This window comes from Mustela erminea, chromosome 14 (assembly GCF_009829155.1).
Source record: "Mustela erminea isolate mMusErm1 chromosome 14, mMusErm1.Pri, whole genome shotgun sequence".
In the NCBI taxonomy this organism is placed as follows: Eukaryota; Metazoa; Chordata; class Mammalia; order Carnivora; family Mustelidae; genus Mustela; species Mustela erminea.
The window spans coordinates 22068131-22084853 of record NC_045627.1 but is presented as its reverse complement, the minus strand read 5'-3'; the positions used below and the strand labels follow the sequence as shown (position 1 = coordinate 22084853).

Here is a 16723-nt window from a genome sequence, read left to right as displayed (position 1 = left end):
GGACTATTATAATCATGCATAGTTTTGTAATAGATTTGCGAAATTAATCTCCAGTTAATGAGCTAATAGCTACATTGTGTATTCAACATTTTAAATAATGGCATTCTTTTTTTCAAAGACGAAAGACCCAGAGCTTCACCTTTTCCTGAATGATTACACCTCAGTCTTCACCGTTACACAAACTGGCATCACTCGCTACCTCACCTTACTTCAGCCAGTGGACAGGGAAGAACAGCAGACTTACACTTTTTCGGTAAAAGGCTTTCGTGTATGTGTGTGTGTGTGTGTGTGTGTGTGTGTGTGTGTGTGTGTGTGTAAACAAAGATATCTGTTTAAAACTTAAGTCAATAATTTAGGAGGAATTCAGTATTTTCAAGGAATTGAGAATTTAGATTCTCAATAATAAAATTCTTCACATGTATTTTTTGTTTGTTTGTTTTATAAGTTTGTGCAACAGTGTTAACATTCTTTCCAACAGAGGAAAAATAATTTTCAAGATGGAAACAGGAAAATAGAGGAGTCTTGTTTTTCACCATACACTCATAATTTACTTAAATTTGAGATAGTATCATCTAGAATCCACAAATAATCATTTCCTAACCCTTGTTTTATTTTAACATTTTTTTTTGTTATTACATTTTAAATTTTGTCATGGGGTTAAGCCACTAGGATGATCCCTGCGCCCCCCAAGCCCATCCCAACCCTCCTCTGGAAACATTTGGCAATGTCTGCAGACACACTGGCCATCACTGCTGTGAGAGGTGCATTTCATATCAGGGAGGGAGACACTAAGGATTCTGGTAAGCACCTTATAACACACAGGACAGGACCGCCTCCACCAAAACAGATAAGTATCTGATGGAGAGATCCGAGTTTAGGTTAATCAAGAACAAACAGAAAAGAAAAGTGAGGGGAGATTAGTCAAGCTGTAATTGTAAATAGTTACCAAAAAATAGAAATATTTTTGTGTCTCTATGAAAAGAGCAGTTGAGAAGCTAATACAGATGAAAAGAAAGTTGTATTATCTGACTTTCTGAGATGAATTTTATTCAGATATAAGAGAAAAAGGAGATGATAGAAAAGTAGAGAATGTGGGACTTACATAGGATTTCCTTCTGAGACCCAGAGCTTCCAGAAACCTGACAGGTGAAACTTAGATACAGAGTGGATTTCAAGAATTATTCAGAACAAAGACGGTGGTGTTATAATGCTGATTTTGTTTGTCAGACCTTCCTAAAATGTTAGCGATGTAATTACAGTATCACTATTAACTAATGGCCCTAAGTCCTATAAAAATTGCCACTTGGTGAATTACCAGAAAAAGACATCACATCTCTAGGGCACCTACTTTCTTGTGTGATATAAGTATGTTGACTATAAACACTTCTATGGCATTGTATACAGAATATGGAAATGTGAAGAATAACTTCCTATTTTTTTTTAATTTTAAAAAATTAAGTAGTAGTTAACATCAGCAATGTTACTGGCTCACCCCAGGACTCTAACATATTTTGCACATCTGCTTCTTTAAAATGTGCTTGGAATTGGATACATGAAAAATAAAACAGAATCCTCTATAATCACCTCTGCTTATGTGTACTGTCGTAGGTCTTTTCCTTTTATCCACAGAACATTTTGGCACCCATTTAAAACTGAAATTATATATAAGAAATGTCTTAAATTGTAAGAGTGAATTCTGTGCTGCTTCCGTTCGCATGACTTCTCTGTTACATGTATTTTTCTCTTCCCGAAGATAACGGCATTCGATGGTGTGCAAGAAAGCGAGCCAGTTACTGTCAATATTTGGGTGATCGATGCAAACGATAACACTCCGACCTTTCCTGAAATATCGTATGATGTCTATGTGTATACAGACATGAGCCCCGGCGACAGCGTCATTCAGGTAACTGGCTGTGTGGTGTGCGGGTTCACAGGAAGTCGTAAATTCCATGGGCATTATGCAATGTGTACATTAAGAAACTGTTGAAGAGGGGTGCCTGGGTGGTTCAGTGGGTTAAAGCCTCTGCCTTCCGCTCAGGTCATGATCTCAGGGTCCTGGGATCGAGCCCCACATCGGGCTCTCTGCTCAGCAGGGAGCCTGCTTGCCCCTCTCTCTCTCTCTGCCTGCCTCTGCCTACTGGTGATCTCGCTCTCTATGTCAAATAAATAAATAAAATCTTAAAAAAAAAAAAAAAAAGAAACTGTTGAAGAAGTTGAAGTGAGCTCAGACTCATGGTATGGCATAGTTGAGTTTAAGAACTTTAGATTTATGTTTATTTTTCAAATAAGAGTGCAACTATATGCCCTTTATTTTTTTAAGCTTTTATTTATTGAGGTGGGAGAAGAGCACAGAGAGGGAGAGAAGCGCAGTCTCCGCAGAGCAGGGAGCCCAATGTGGGACTCAGTCCCAGGACCCTGAGATCATGACCTGAGCTGAAGGCAGACGCTTAACTGACTGAGGCAGTGAGGCACCCCATTCCACTTTAAGTGGAACTAATTGATTCCACTTTAAGTGGAATTAATTAGTTACTAAATGCAAACATAGCTATTTGACTAGTTTATACTTGATTTTTAAAATTTTAATGTACCAAATATATTTACTTAATATAATAATGTATTTAACACCCTGAAGTTTCAAATATTAGACATACAGTTGAAAACTTCCAATTATTTTGAATTTCTGCAAATATGGGTTGAATTTCCCTTGGTGATAAAGACAGAAGACTGCCTTAATAAATTAATGGATAATACTGTTGGACAGTGGTTACCCAGACATAAAATGGAATCATTGCAACAGAGAAAAATTATAATTGTGTAGTAAGTGGTGTCTTTGAAAACACAGAAATTGGGCAAAATCTTTCTCCTTGATTTGTCTTATTTCTATTATTAACTGTGTACTTACTGCATTTAAATTAATTGCAAGTTATCTTAAAATATGTGGGTTTTTTCCTTTTTTTTTTTTTTGTATTTTGAGTATAAGTTATAGAGAAGTCATAATATTCTTCCTTGAGGATTTTTAGAAAGAGTGGAGTCTAGCACTTTCCAAACTGACTGTGCTGCGAGTTAATGAGGGAGCTGTTTAGAAACACAGATAACCAAGATTTCACGTCCACTTTCCTGGATCTGAAGCTTTACTAACAATACATACATTACTGATAATTAGAAAACGAACCCTGAGAGCTTCAGTTGCTCAACCGTGTAAAGATCACTTATGTGGATTATCCTCTAAATTTGAGAGTCAGACTCAATAATTCTAAGTAACTTTCAGGCCGGGAGGGCCAGGATTCTATATACTTTCAGAGTATTTGCATAGCTCCAAATTGGTAGTAAATTACATATTACATATTACATAACAATTATGTATATTACACAAATTACATATTACATAACAATTACATTATATTATTAGGGTCATATAAAGGGTTAGGGAAAGGCTGGAAATTTGCCTGTATCTGCTTGCGTGTATGAATACCTTCAACTGCATCTGGTATTGGGGGAAAAGCAATGACACATTCCATTCCTATCTTGTCTCGTTTTGACGAAATCCACCCTTTCAGCCATTTGCCTTAAGGGTAGAACTCTGTTTAGGTTATTATTTCTGCATCCATAGCCTCTGTACCCACAATGCCTAGCACCTAGTACATACTCAGTGTAGTAGATGCTCAATAAATGTTTATCCAAGGGTGACAGAGGGAGACTTGCAGGCAAGTGGTATGAATGAATGAGAAGGTGTAAAAATGCTGGCCTTTATTTCTAGTCAACTGGTGGACCTAGTGAGCTACATTTATCTTTACCTTGGCACTTACTACAAAAGCAGCAAAATTACAGTTTATACAGATAAAGGAATGACTATCGTCGTCATGTTCTTATTCAATTGGACCTGATTCTCATCTCTAAAATAACATAATTGAAAGTAAAAATAAGTATATGTGTGTGTGTGTGCGTGTGCGTGTGTGTATGTGTGTGTGTGTGTATATATATATATATATATATATATATATATATATATATATGTAAAACAACCAACCAACAGGGAACTGGAAAGTGTAACTAAGAAAATCATAGCAATTATGTGGTGGAAACAGCTCAAAAAATGTTTGCCTTGGGGGATCAAAAGCTTATTTCTGGCATTTGCAGGCTACAGAAGTTAATTTCCCTATGTACCTCTTTATAAAATAGATCTTTTCTTGCCTTTAAAGATTCATATTTTGTATATCTCCCTGAACCACGCAGATTATGAAGATAGAGTATTGTTTGCATCTCTATGGCTTTGTTTTTTTAAAAATTATTTAAGCACCAAGAAATGAAACATTATAATTAGTATTTTAAATGTTATTCCCACTATGTGGTAACAGGATGGTATGTCTCTAAAACATCCTCCAGGGGCCTAGAAATGAAAGGAAATACATTTCCTATGAAGAGAAAGATTTGTAAATAAAGCAAAATGACTAAGAACTGTGGCCTGCCCCTGCCTCATAACAGTCTCTGAAGAGATTCTGGCTGCTCCCACCCCAACCCCTCACCAGCCTGCCTTGCCCTGCTGCCCCCCAAGATCAACTTTTTTATGTTTGGTTAGTATTCTTATGTCAAAAACAGTGAGGAGGCACCTGAGTGGCTCAGTCAGTGAAGCCTCTGCCTTAGCTCACTCAGGTCATGATCCCAGGGTCCTGGCATCGAGTCCTGCATTGGGCTCCCTGCTCTGTGGGAAGCCTGCTTCTCCCCTCCCTATCCTCCTGTTTGTGTTCTTTCTTTTGCTGTGTCTCTCTCTGTCAAATAAATAAGTGAAATCTTAAAAAAAAAAAAAAGAAAAGTGAGAATATTAGAAGCAAAGGGGACAGTGAGTACTAATCAGAGAGTACCTTGGATAACAGCTTTTAAGTATATTTTATTTTATTTGTCAGAGAGAGAGAGAGCATAAGCAAGGGGAGAGGCAGGCAGAGGGAGAAGCAGACTCCCCACTGAGTGGGAAGCCCAATGTGGAAGTTGATCCCAGGACCCTGAGATCATGACGTGAACCACCCAGGGGTCTCCAGATTTTAAGTATATTTTAATTGGATAATTTTAAATCTATCCTTTTCAATGCAACTGTAAGACTTTCTTGGCACAATGTCAGTACCTACTCAACTATTTGAGTCTACCCCCTTCTTCTTAGGAGGGGCATGTAAGAAGTGGATGGGTTGGTTAGAAGGATGTGAGGAACCAGGTCCTTATTACAAATTCTGTTATAAATTGGTCCTCTAACTTTATATCTCCTAGGCCTGAGTGATGTAAATAGAACAGAATGCCTCATGAGCTACATCTGGTAGAGCACTGCCCCAAACCAGCATCTGTGTCCTTCAGATTACTAGCATATCTTGTGTTTAGGGGGAGATAACTGTCGTGAGTGAGAATCATTTTTTTGCATGAAAGAATGTCTTAGGGCACCTGGGTGGCTCAGTGGGTTAAGCCTCTGCCTTTGGCTCAGGTCATGATCTTAGGGTCCTGAGATCAAGCCCTGCATTGGGGGGTGGTCTCTGCTCAGCAGGATGCCTGCTTCCCTCTCTCGCTCTGCCTGCCTCTCTGCCTACTTGTGATGTCTCTCTCTCTGTGTCAAATAAATAAATAAATTCTTAAAAGAAAGAAAGAACGTCTTCTAGGCCATCAAAGAACTCCCACAGGGTGACACTCAAGGATATCACACTCTGTTGTCCTAGGTCTCATTCCACACATTACTGGTTTTCTCGAAAAACCAATTGCTCAATATTGAAGATAGAGATTTTGATATATAATTTTAATATTTTGAAGATGTAGGTTTCCTATCAGTAGCTACCTCCCCAGTCCACACTCCATAGATGCTCTTCCTAAACTCTCACAACTTTCATCAATCAGTGTTCTTGATCCTAACTGAATAGAGAGATTGCCCTGAGCAGCCTTTGAAAATGAGGATGCCTCAACTCCATCCTGCCATGGTTTTATTTCAGCTATCTGACCACTAACCATTGAGCCCCAATGGGAGAGTCACCTAACAAAACAAAGCAACTCTGATATATGGCCAGTTTTGAGAAAACTCATCTTTACCCTTAATAAGATTTCATACTTTGGAAAATTGAAATTGCTGATTCATGAAGACGGAGTCTCATATGGAGCTGAGTCCTTTGATTCTTACCTCCACCTCTTTCCGTTTTTCTCGTTCTCCAGTTCCTATCTTCTGTCCCACTTCTTACTCCTCCTTGCTGCTTTAGTAATCCCACGTTTTTAATCATTACCACAACATATAGTCATGTCTACCAAGATTCAATGCCCTGTGGCTACCTCAACATCCAGCTGGCATTCCAAGGATCTGTTGTAGGGAGGAATACAGGTTTTGGTTAGGAACTTCAGACTGGACATACTCCAAGATAAATGAACTAATCCATGGTCTTTCATCACAGAAACACATCTAAGATTACACAGGCTTTAGCAGCCACTTCCGAGTCATTTCTCATCCCTCTCCTTCCCCTGCTCACACACAGGTGACAGTCCAGGTGCTGAAATCGCTGTTCCAAAAGGGATCTGTCATTATTTGCCTGTTTCTATGGCCTGCCAGAAATTAGGCTATGAGGGTGGACTCTGAGTGGTAACTCCGTTTCCACAGATGCCTCCCATGTTCTTATTCTGCAGCACAAATCAGGATAGGTCTTCCCTATCTGAGGAAGAGCCCAATCTCCACACGTGCCTTTAAGAACATCACTGTAGTGCCTCACGTTCTTCTGTCTCAGCTCCTGCTACATCCCCCAAGTAATCGACTTTGAGATCCTACAGATAGTTCTATTTTGTTCCTTCTGTTCCTTCTGTTGACTCCAGCATGGACTATCCCTTCCCATTCTGAGTCTGTCGACATCTCTCTCAAGTTTCAAGGTTTGATCCAAATGATGCCTTTTTTCTTTCATTTGTTAGCACACAGCTCAAATGTGACTTTTAAGTAAAGCCGTTATTTTTCCTAGCAAGTCTGAATTAATGGTTCCATGCACCATCCTGTACACATCCAGCTAGCAGCTTCTACCTGGCACACAATTTACCGTGTCCTGCATGGCGTTTAGCTCACATGCGTCTGTCTACCGTGCTGACCTGAAAATTCCTCCAGGACAGGGACTCTTAATACCTAACCACCAGTACTCGGCACAATCCCTTCCTTGTGGTAGGGCTTCACCAAATAGCCATGGAATTGATTCCCACCATGGTCTCTCAGTCAGTATACAAAATCTCTCATTCTAGAAATGAATTCTGTTTGGAATTCCCATAGATAAAGTGTTGCCCCCCCACCCCAGCCCTCTCCTAACTCCACAGCCTCAGTGAGGCCATGCCTTTCCTGCTCTTCAGACAGAAGACACTCAACACTGGCACATTTCTCTTAGTCAGGCTGAGTCAGAGGTCCCTGAACAGAACAGCTGGAAATGACTTTAAAAATGTTTCTTGTTCCCAGGCTCATTTGATAAAGAATCTGAGTGAACACGCTGATAAAATGATCGGTTCCAAATCACAAAGTTTGTAAGTGACCGAGGTGATACTGAATCTAAGTTATAAGTGATAGACTCTGGACCTGGACGAGCTACATCTCCTTCTGCCCCTTTGTGCCCTGATGTGACTCTGGACAAATAGCTCAGTCCTCTATACTCAGGTTTTTTACTCTTTAGAAAGGTGATAAATATAGCTTCACAAAGGTATTCTGAGTTCTATAAGCTACCAACATATGTGCACTTTGCAAATGCACTGTATATAAATGTTACCTAGTTATTAGTATTATTGAACTATTCTCGTGGATTATATAAAACACTTAGGATTATTAATAGCCTTTACCACCTTATTTGTGTATATCCTTATGTTGTCATGTGTATTATACTCTGAGGAGGACACATAAACACAATATATAAAAGGATATACTGAAATTCTTTTTTTTATGATTTCCAGCTTTATTAACAAAATCAGGATAAACCCATGTGGTGTTTTAATGCCTTCTGACAATTTATTTTATGTAAAATAATGAGAGTATTCTCTGCGGTATATGTGTGCATGAGTGTTTTTGGGCTTGTGATATTAAGACTCAAGTTTGAGGGAGGGCTCAGTTTATGTTAAAGTCTTGGTGGAGTTCAGTATTTCAGCAAATCTCAGATAACAATTTTATGGGCAAACCATGCAGAATTGTAAGCATATTTTCACATTCATAGACAATTTTCATTTATTTTTGATGTTTGAAATAGTTTGATTTTACCTAAGACCATACAATTTCGTACCCAAACCTACTTGCGTGAGAATGAAAACAAATACCTAAAATTGCATGGGTTCCTCATGTTGAAGCTGAGACTCTGTTATACCATCTGAATTCTGTATACGTGGAGGGCACTCCCCACATGTGAGAAAGCACCACCTTCCCCATACTTGCAGGTTGGAAACCAGAGGTAGTCCTGGCACAGTCTCACTTCCTCCCTCCTCTCCATCAGTTACCAAGTCCTACTGATTTCGCCTTAGCCACCAACCAAATGTATCTACTCCAGCCTCTTACCTCCACTATCCTTCTCCACAAGCTGCCATCAGCTCTTGCAGGGACCTTCCAGCACCCTCCTCTGGGCTCCGGGTGTATCTCCTCTCCCTGGCATCTCCACGTAGCCCCCACAGGACTCCTGTGAATAGGAGAGCAAAGCAGTAACTGTGGTGCTGACACCTTCAGGGATTTTCCGCAGCTGTCAGAATAAAGCCCAGTTACTATCCTGCATGACCACTCTGCTGATGACTCCCCAGTTTCCGTCTTGCCAACTATCTTTCTCTGGCTCTTTAATGCGTCCACTTCTATTCACATGCTTTTCATCATTAAGATCTCAATTTACATGTCACCTCCTCAAAAAAGCCTTCCTGGACTCCTTTCCTGCATTATACTCCCTCTGTTATCCCAGAGCAGCCTGATTCTTCCTTCATAGCTTATTTCTAAATTTATTACAATTTTATGATCCATTTCTCCTATTAGGTAATAAGCTCAAGCAAGCTCCCATGATGTGTAGACTTTGTCAGTGTCTCCTTTTTGTCTCTTGTTTCACTGCTGTTTGTGTACAACATCAGGCAGGGCACCTGGTCCATAGTAAACCTTCTATAATTTTTCGTTTAATGAACAAGTGGATAAAGGAACTAATGGGTGCATGTGAAAGAAGCGTTCTTTAATTTAGGTATGAGTGTTGGGAAATTACCTATATTTCAGATTAAAGTGATTAAAGTATTAATCAGCTAAACTGCAGGGGGATTAGTGTCCCTAGGACATCATATTTCCTAGCTTGATTATCCAGAAGACTCTCTCCAGCAAATGCTCTTGAGACACCAAACAGTCTGACTGAAAACATGTCTTGAGAAAGCACTTGCATTTTTTGGAGAAGCAAAGAATAATTAACACATGTATTTGAAAGTCATTCACTGTGTTGGAAGAAGTGCCTAGGATTGTGCTAATCATAAGGAATAAAGAAACTACTAACATTTAATTTCTGACCTTCGGTAATCACTAGTGTTGTGGGGAAGAGAGAGGCACACAATATTTTTGTTTTTTCATGATGATAAATATGGCTCATATCATCTGGTTAAATACTACAAAATTTTTTAACATCTCAATTGCTCTTAATACCTTAAGAGTTATGTTGGGTAGAGTAAGTTTTCCCATTTGATAAACTTGGGGAAAATATTAATGATATCAACACGTGATCACAGACATCTGCATTTTGAACTTGCATAGCTAAAAAATAGTTCTCGCATTTGGCTTTTCCCCCCTTTCCTGATACACTTAGAAACCCAGTTTTTCAAAGAAAATGTATTTGTAAAAGATGTTACGTTTGTTTGCTTTCGTGTTTATATAGCATGTTTTGGGTGGCCACAGTGAAAGCTGTTGATGGTCAGTTTTAATAATGGATGCTTAACTGCTTGCATTTTTGTAAAGCTTTTAATTGTGTATGATTGCTTTTAATATTATTTATGTGGTAGGTTTTTAATTTTGACAATATTCTTTCTCATCATTACAGTTCTAGATATTGCCAGTTTACTAGATAATTGGCTTGAAATTTGGAAACAGGAAGAAACAAAAATGTGTAATGTATTTTATTTATTTTTTCTTTTCTGTGTATCACCAAAGTTGTTTGCCTTTTTCAGCTACTGTTTCAGGAAAAAACAAAACAAAACAAAACAAAACCTGTTTCCCTTTCAACTCCCTTTTGTAGTAAATTATGTTAAAATGTCAAAGCGTAGTCGTTTGAGTAAAAGAAAAATGCTTGCATATTGAGATGTTTCACAGACAGGGAATCTTAGAAAAAAGCCACTATTCCAAATAGAGCAGTAGGGATTTCTTGGAAGCCTAGTAAACTTGATCATTCAGTTTGGCAAATAAAACAAGTGAAAACACCAACTAGAAAGCCCTAATATACGTGCATATTACAAGCATATGTTGTATAAGTATATTCTTAGACAAATTATAATTTAATGTGTATAGATTTTAATGTACACAATGCTAAACTAGAGGCCTGAAAAACATGATGAAGAAAGCCCAGTGCTAACCCTTGAAAAGTATATATATATATATACACATATGTGTGTGTGTGTGTGTGTGTGTGTGTGTGTGTAGTAAGAGATGACCCTTATTCACAGTGAAGTAATCTGAAAATATCACAAATCATTCTTGATTTTTTAAAATTACATGAAACAGACTAAGAATACAATGAGAGTTCATTAAACATGAGTGGGGAGGGGAGGATGGTCTGGTAGGGCTTGAATAGCCGGGAATGTGTCATTGCTGGTGAGAACTCCATGAACCTAGCAGGATGATTAGTGCTCAGACAGGCAAGGTTACTGGAGGTGGACGTGTAACAGCCAAAGGCATGGGATATCATGAGGCATTAAGGATACCACTCTGAATGCGGTTGGAGATGGGAGGAACCAAATGGTAAGAGATTTGCCTTTCTTTTACTAAGTCAAGTATGCCTTGGTTTCTTCTTCCAAGCCCCTGTCATTACAGGCATTTCTGGACCTTCTCATGTCTTCTTATCCTTCCCTACTAGTACATTTATTACAGATACTTTTCTTTCCTGTCTGCTCTTCTAGAACACAAGCTGACAAACAGAAACTATGCTGTCCGTATCTTCTGCACTTTAGAATGTGGCGTCTGGCACAGATTAAGGTCTGAATAAATAGATCAGTTTACTTATTAGTTAAAGGCAAATCTCACATACCAGAGTAATTCAGATTGGGAATTGTAGACAATGTAAGATTTCTTGAAGAAGTATTTAAGACTAGGTCTTTCAGAGGATGAGTTAAGGTCTGGGCTGTGGCATTTGCTGGATGCCGACTTGGAGGAACTCTTTCTTGGAGTCAGCGAGGGTAGAAGCTGAGCATGAGAGAGCACAGCAGCTTGAAAGCATTCAAGTTCCGGTTACAATCTCAGAGTCTGAGTAATGAGACTCAAGCCCTCTAGAGGATTATGAAGTTACCACAGAAAAGGAACTAGCTCTCCTAATTCTTGGGCAATATTGTTGCTGTTTTGTTCTTTAGCTTTTCATCAGGCAGAGGAATGCCTAAATGAGAACTCCATCTCCAGTAACAATACTTTGGTCCATAAAAACTAATTATTAATGTATTGTTAATGAATTATACACCTGAAAGATCCCTTTGCTAAACACCTACTCTACTGAGGTCGCTGCCATCTTGGATTAGTCTAAGACATGCTGAACAGAAGAGGGGTGACCATTAGTCCTGGAAGCTTTTTTAACCTCAAAGCATCACCAATCCCATTAAGGCTTTAGAGAGCACAATGTGGACATGACTAATTTACGTATTGCCCAGTTTGCTTGATCAGCAGAAGTGGTCTTAGGTTCAGACTGACTGTCAACCCTGAGAACCAATAGGCCTCTTGTAGGACCAAGTTTATTTAGCTTCAAGTGAGGATACAGGACAGACAACAATATAACTTTTATGGCGATAAGACAGTGGAAGTCTTATGACCTCTAAATACAACTTCTAATGCCTCCTAATTAATCTGCACTTGGGATATATAATCCCCTTAATACATATGTCGGAGGCATTTTTCTGAAATTTTTGGTATAGCAACTCTGTGGTACCTAGTGCATAAAAGGAGACCAGAATATCTTTTACCTGGTAAGGAATTGGCATTTCCTCTGCAAAATACATTCCCAGCCATACCTTTTCCTAATTAAGTTATCTGATGCTTCTTTAATATTTTAAAGATTATTTCTTTTCTTCATCTTCTGTTACTTACACATTTTTATAAGTGCTGATAGAGACATTCAGTGGTGTATGTAAGTTTTTCAAACATAAATTAAACTCTTCCTCTAACAAATCTGTCCACATGGTTGTTACCTGGCTGGTGAGTTTTAGGTTGCCTTCCCAAATAATCTTTCTATCCAAGAGATCAATATCCACTCAAGCTTCATTTTTATCAACTATATAAGTGATCCAAAAATCCTTTATTATATCACACAGCTGAGGCCAAGAGATTAAATGTTTAACACAACACCGTTCAATTAATAATGCCATGTTATTATGTCAGCTTTCCTAACAAAACCAGGTTATTCTCATATATCATACATTTTCCATTACCCGAGTAGGCATCAGAGACTTATCTTTCAGGCTACTCTGAGTTTCATCTGCTTTAACATCAAAACCATATGCCATCCCCTATGTATAAATTTTTAGTGACACAAGCTTCTGGGCATAATTTTAATGCAATGGGCATTTGTCTCTCAGGAGGCAACATAGTATTGACCCCTAATCTGTCCAAACCTACCCAAAGTTACCAGGGAGAACTACATTTCCAAGCAATCCCAGGTTGGCTGTATACCTTGACTTCTTGCAAAAGCCAAAGATAGTGGCCTCCTCTAGCTTTAGCCGTGATTCAATATCACATATGAGAGGCGCAATTGACAGGGTTATACTCTCGTTCTGAAATTCTCCCTCAGAAGGTGTCCTCACAGAAGATATCCTTCCTTGAAATCTTATTCCCATTCTATATTCCACATTTTCACCTTATTTCCCTTTTATGACTTTTCTTAACAAAGACTCATGCTTCCAAAGTGGGATTTTTCTGGGGCACCTGAGTGACTCAGTTGGTTAACCATCTGTTTTCAGCTCAGGTCATGATCCCAGGGTCCTGGGATCAAGCCCCACCCTGTGGTGAGAGAGGGGGAGTCCTTGCTCAGTGGGTAGCCTGCTTCTCCCTCTTCTTCTGCCTGCCACTCTGCCTACTTCTGCTCTCCCTTTCTGACAAATAAATAAAATCTTAAAAAAAAAAAAAAAAAAGGTGGGATTTACTGATTATACTCCACTTTTCTTCCATAAGGCTGGTGTGCTTCCTTGGTTTCCAGAACTTTCCCTTCTGTTCATGCCTCGGGAAAAGGGGTAGGTTTAATGGTTTTGTTTTGTTTTACCTTTGTTTTTGTTTTTGTTTTTTTGAGATTTTTATTGAGAGAGAGAGCATACACAAGTGAAGGGGCAGAAGAAGAAGGAGAAGCAGACTCCCCATAGAGCTGGGACCCCAATGTTAGCCTTGATCCCAGGACCCTGGGATCATGACCCAAGCCAAAAGCAGGCACTGAACTGACGGAGCCACCCAGACATCCCTGAAGGAGTAGGTTTAAAAAGACGTCATGGAGTAGCACGGAGCTGATAGTCAATTACCTGAGAAGAGAGCAGGACATAAAGATTTAAAAGAGAGAGATAGAAAACTTCTTTATAAGATGCAGCGAAGACCTAAAGTTCGGAATGTGTAATGGAAGGGAGAAAGGAAAGAGAAAAATGGATCAAATCACAAAACAAGGAGTGAACAATGACAGGGGTTCTAGTCAACCTGAATAGTATCCCGTCAATGCAATAGAAAAGCAAAATGGATAAAGATCCTATATGTAGCTGAAATTTTCTGTGTCATTCCTGAGAGCATTATTGAGTGAAATTTACATGTCCTCGTGCACATTTCTGTGATTATTTTAGTAACAATTAGTAACAATTTAGTAACAATTATCACAATCTACGTCCAAACATCATTCTCACCCAGGACGGTTCCTTAGGGAACTAGGAACCTTTCCTCTAGGAAACCAGTTCTGCTTTTTTGTCCCTAAAATGGGCCTTTTGTAAAAATTTTTTGATAATTTGGAAATGTGCAACATGTTGGCTTTTCTTTTGTCCTGGCTCCTTTCACTCAGCATGACTCAGGACTACTGTATTTAGCTGCAGAAGTAGCATGACTGTGTTTAGCCATCTAAGCAGTAGCATGACTCAGTCCTATATGTTTTTTTGACTTACTCAATAGTATTCATTTTATAAAAATAGCATGTTTTGTTTATCTGTTCACTGATAGACATTTGAACTATTTCCAGTTCTGGGGAACATTAATAATGTAGCTAGGGATTCTCTGTATGCCTTTCGATAGACAGATACTGTGTATTTCTATTGGGTGTATCTGTAGACACCCAGGAGTAGAATTGCTGAGTCATATGAGACGTGTGTCCTTAACCTTTTCAAGAAACTGCCGAACTCCTTTCTAACACGTTTGTACACTTTACTTGTCCACACCATCCCTAATGAGTACTATTGTCAGTTTCTTTATCAAGCCCATTATAGCAAGTATATTTCCATATTTCATTGTGATTTTAACAGGCATTTCCCCAAAGACTAGTGATTTTGAGACCTTTCCATGTGCTTGTTAGCAATCTTTACATCTTTGATAAAAGGTCTATTCAAATCTTCTGCTCATTTTTTTTAAATTTATTTTTTATTTATTTATTTGAGAGAGAGAGCATGAGAGGGGAGAAGGTCAGAGGGAGAAGCAGACTCCCCATGGAGCTGGGAGCCCGATGCGGGACTCGATCCCGGAACTCCGGGATCACGACCCGAGCCGAAGGCAGTCGCCCAACCAACTGAGCCACCCAGGCACCCCTTCTGCTCATTTTTTATATTTGTAGTGTGTCTTCTTAGTATTGACTTGTAATTCCTCTTTGTAAATTGTAAATGCAAGTCTGTTATCAGTCATATGATTAGCAGTTATTTTCTCATAATCTGTTTTGTTTATCATATTCTTTAATAGTAGTTTTGGGAGAACAAAACCTTTGAATCTTGATAAAGTTCAATTTATCTTCTTTTCTTTGTGTATAATGCTTTTGGTGTCATTTTTTTTTTTTAAGATTTTATTTGTTTACTGACAGACAGAGATCACAAGTAGACAGAGAGGCAGGCAGAGAGAGAGAGAGGGAAGCAGGTTCCCTGCTGAACAGAGAGCCCGACATGGGACTTGATCCCAGGACCCTGGGACCAAGACCCGAGCCGAAGGCGGCGGCTTAACCCACTGAGCCACCCAGGCGCCCTTGATGTCATATTTAAGAAACTCTTACCAACCTAAGTTCATGAAGATGTTCTCTTGTATTATCTTTACAAGACTCATAGTTTTAGGTTTTACATTGTATGGGTGATCCACTTTAAATGTTATAAGATAAATGTCTCAACTAATTTCTATTTTCATTTTTTTACCTTTTGCACAGAAATGTGTAATTGTCCCAGCAGCTTTTATTGTAGAAATTATATTTTCCCTATTGAATTACCTTGGTATCTTTGCTGAAAGTCAGTTAGCCATAAAGGGAAAAGGTTAGTTTTAGACTTCTGTTCCTTTCATGTATAGTTTATTTTATGCCAAAACTACATTGCGTTGATTACTGTAGATCAATTGCATATTTTGAAATCAGATAGTGTAAGTCTTGTAAAATTATTTTTCTCTTCTAAAATTGCTGTGGCTATTCTAGGTCCCTTATATTTCCATATAAATTTTGGGATTAACCTGAAAAATTCTACTAAAAATGTTTAATAAGGATCTTGGTAGAAGATATATTGAATTTACAAATCATATAATTTGTGGAGAATTTCCATCTTAACAGTATTGCATTGTTCAATCCATGAACATGGACTGTCTTTCTAACATGCTTTTAGATTTATCCCAACAATGCTGTACGTTTTGGTTTGTATATTTTGCCCCAATTTTGCTAAATGTATTCCTAGTTATTTTGTCATTTTTTAAGCTGTGGATGGAAATATTTTTATTTTTGGATTCTTCACCACTAATATAGGAATATACAGCAAATTTTGTTTCACCTTGGCAATCACTAGCTAGTTTTTATAGTTTCTCAAAGACTACTTAAGATTTTCTACATAGCAAACTGTATCTTCTTCAAATAAGTACACTTTTACTTCATCTTACCAACCCGATGCCTTTTATTGTTGTTGTTGTTCTTTTATGTACTTTGTTGTGCTGTATTGAAAATCCAGTACACTGTAAACTAGAAGTGCTGAGAGAATCCTTTTTCTGTTCTTGATCGGATGGAAAGGCACTCAATCCTCACTGTTAAGTATAATGCTAGCTGTTGGTGGCTCTGTAGATGGTTTTTCAGGTTAAAGAATTTTTCCTCTATTTCTAGTTTGTTGAATCTCTCTCTTTTTTCCCCCCATAAATAGACATTCAGTTTTATCAACTGCTTTTTCTGTGTTTAATGAGATCATCATGTGGCTCTATCCTTTACATAATATGATGTATTATGTAAAGTGATTGGCTGTCTTCACATTCAATTTGAAGGACGGTTTCACCAGATATATTATCCCTGGTCAATAGGTGGTCATTTATATCCCAGTACTTCAGAATATGTCATTCCTATTTCTACTGGCCTCTGTTGCTTGTAATAAGAAGTCGGCT

At 38.4% G+C, this 16723-nt stretch overlaps 1 protein-coding gene across 1 annotated transcript in view; it reads left to right on the top strand.

Moving 5' to 3' along the window:
- Positions 1-16723, top strand: part of PCDH15 (protocadherin related 15) — a 1723534-nt gene that overhangs the window by 1364390 nt on the left and 342421 nt on the right. Inside the window, exons 15-16 of the mRNA XM_032313059.1 lie at positions 119-253; positions 1754-1903. Coding sequence (XP_032168950.1) covers positions 119-253; positions 1754-1903 — 285 coding nt within the window. The remainder of the gene's footprint in view (positions 1-118; positions 254-1753; positions 1904-16723) is intronic.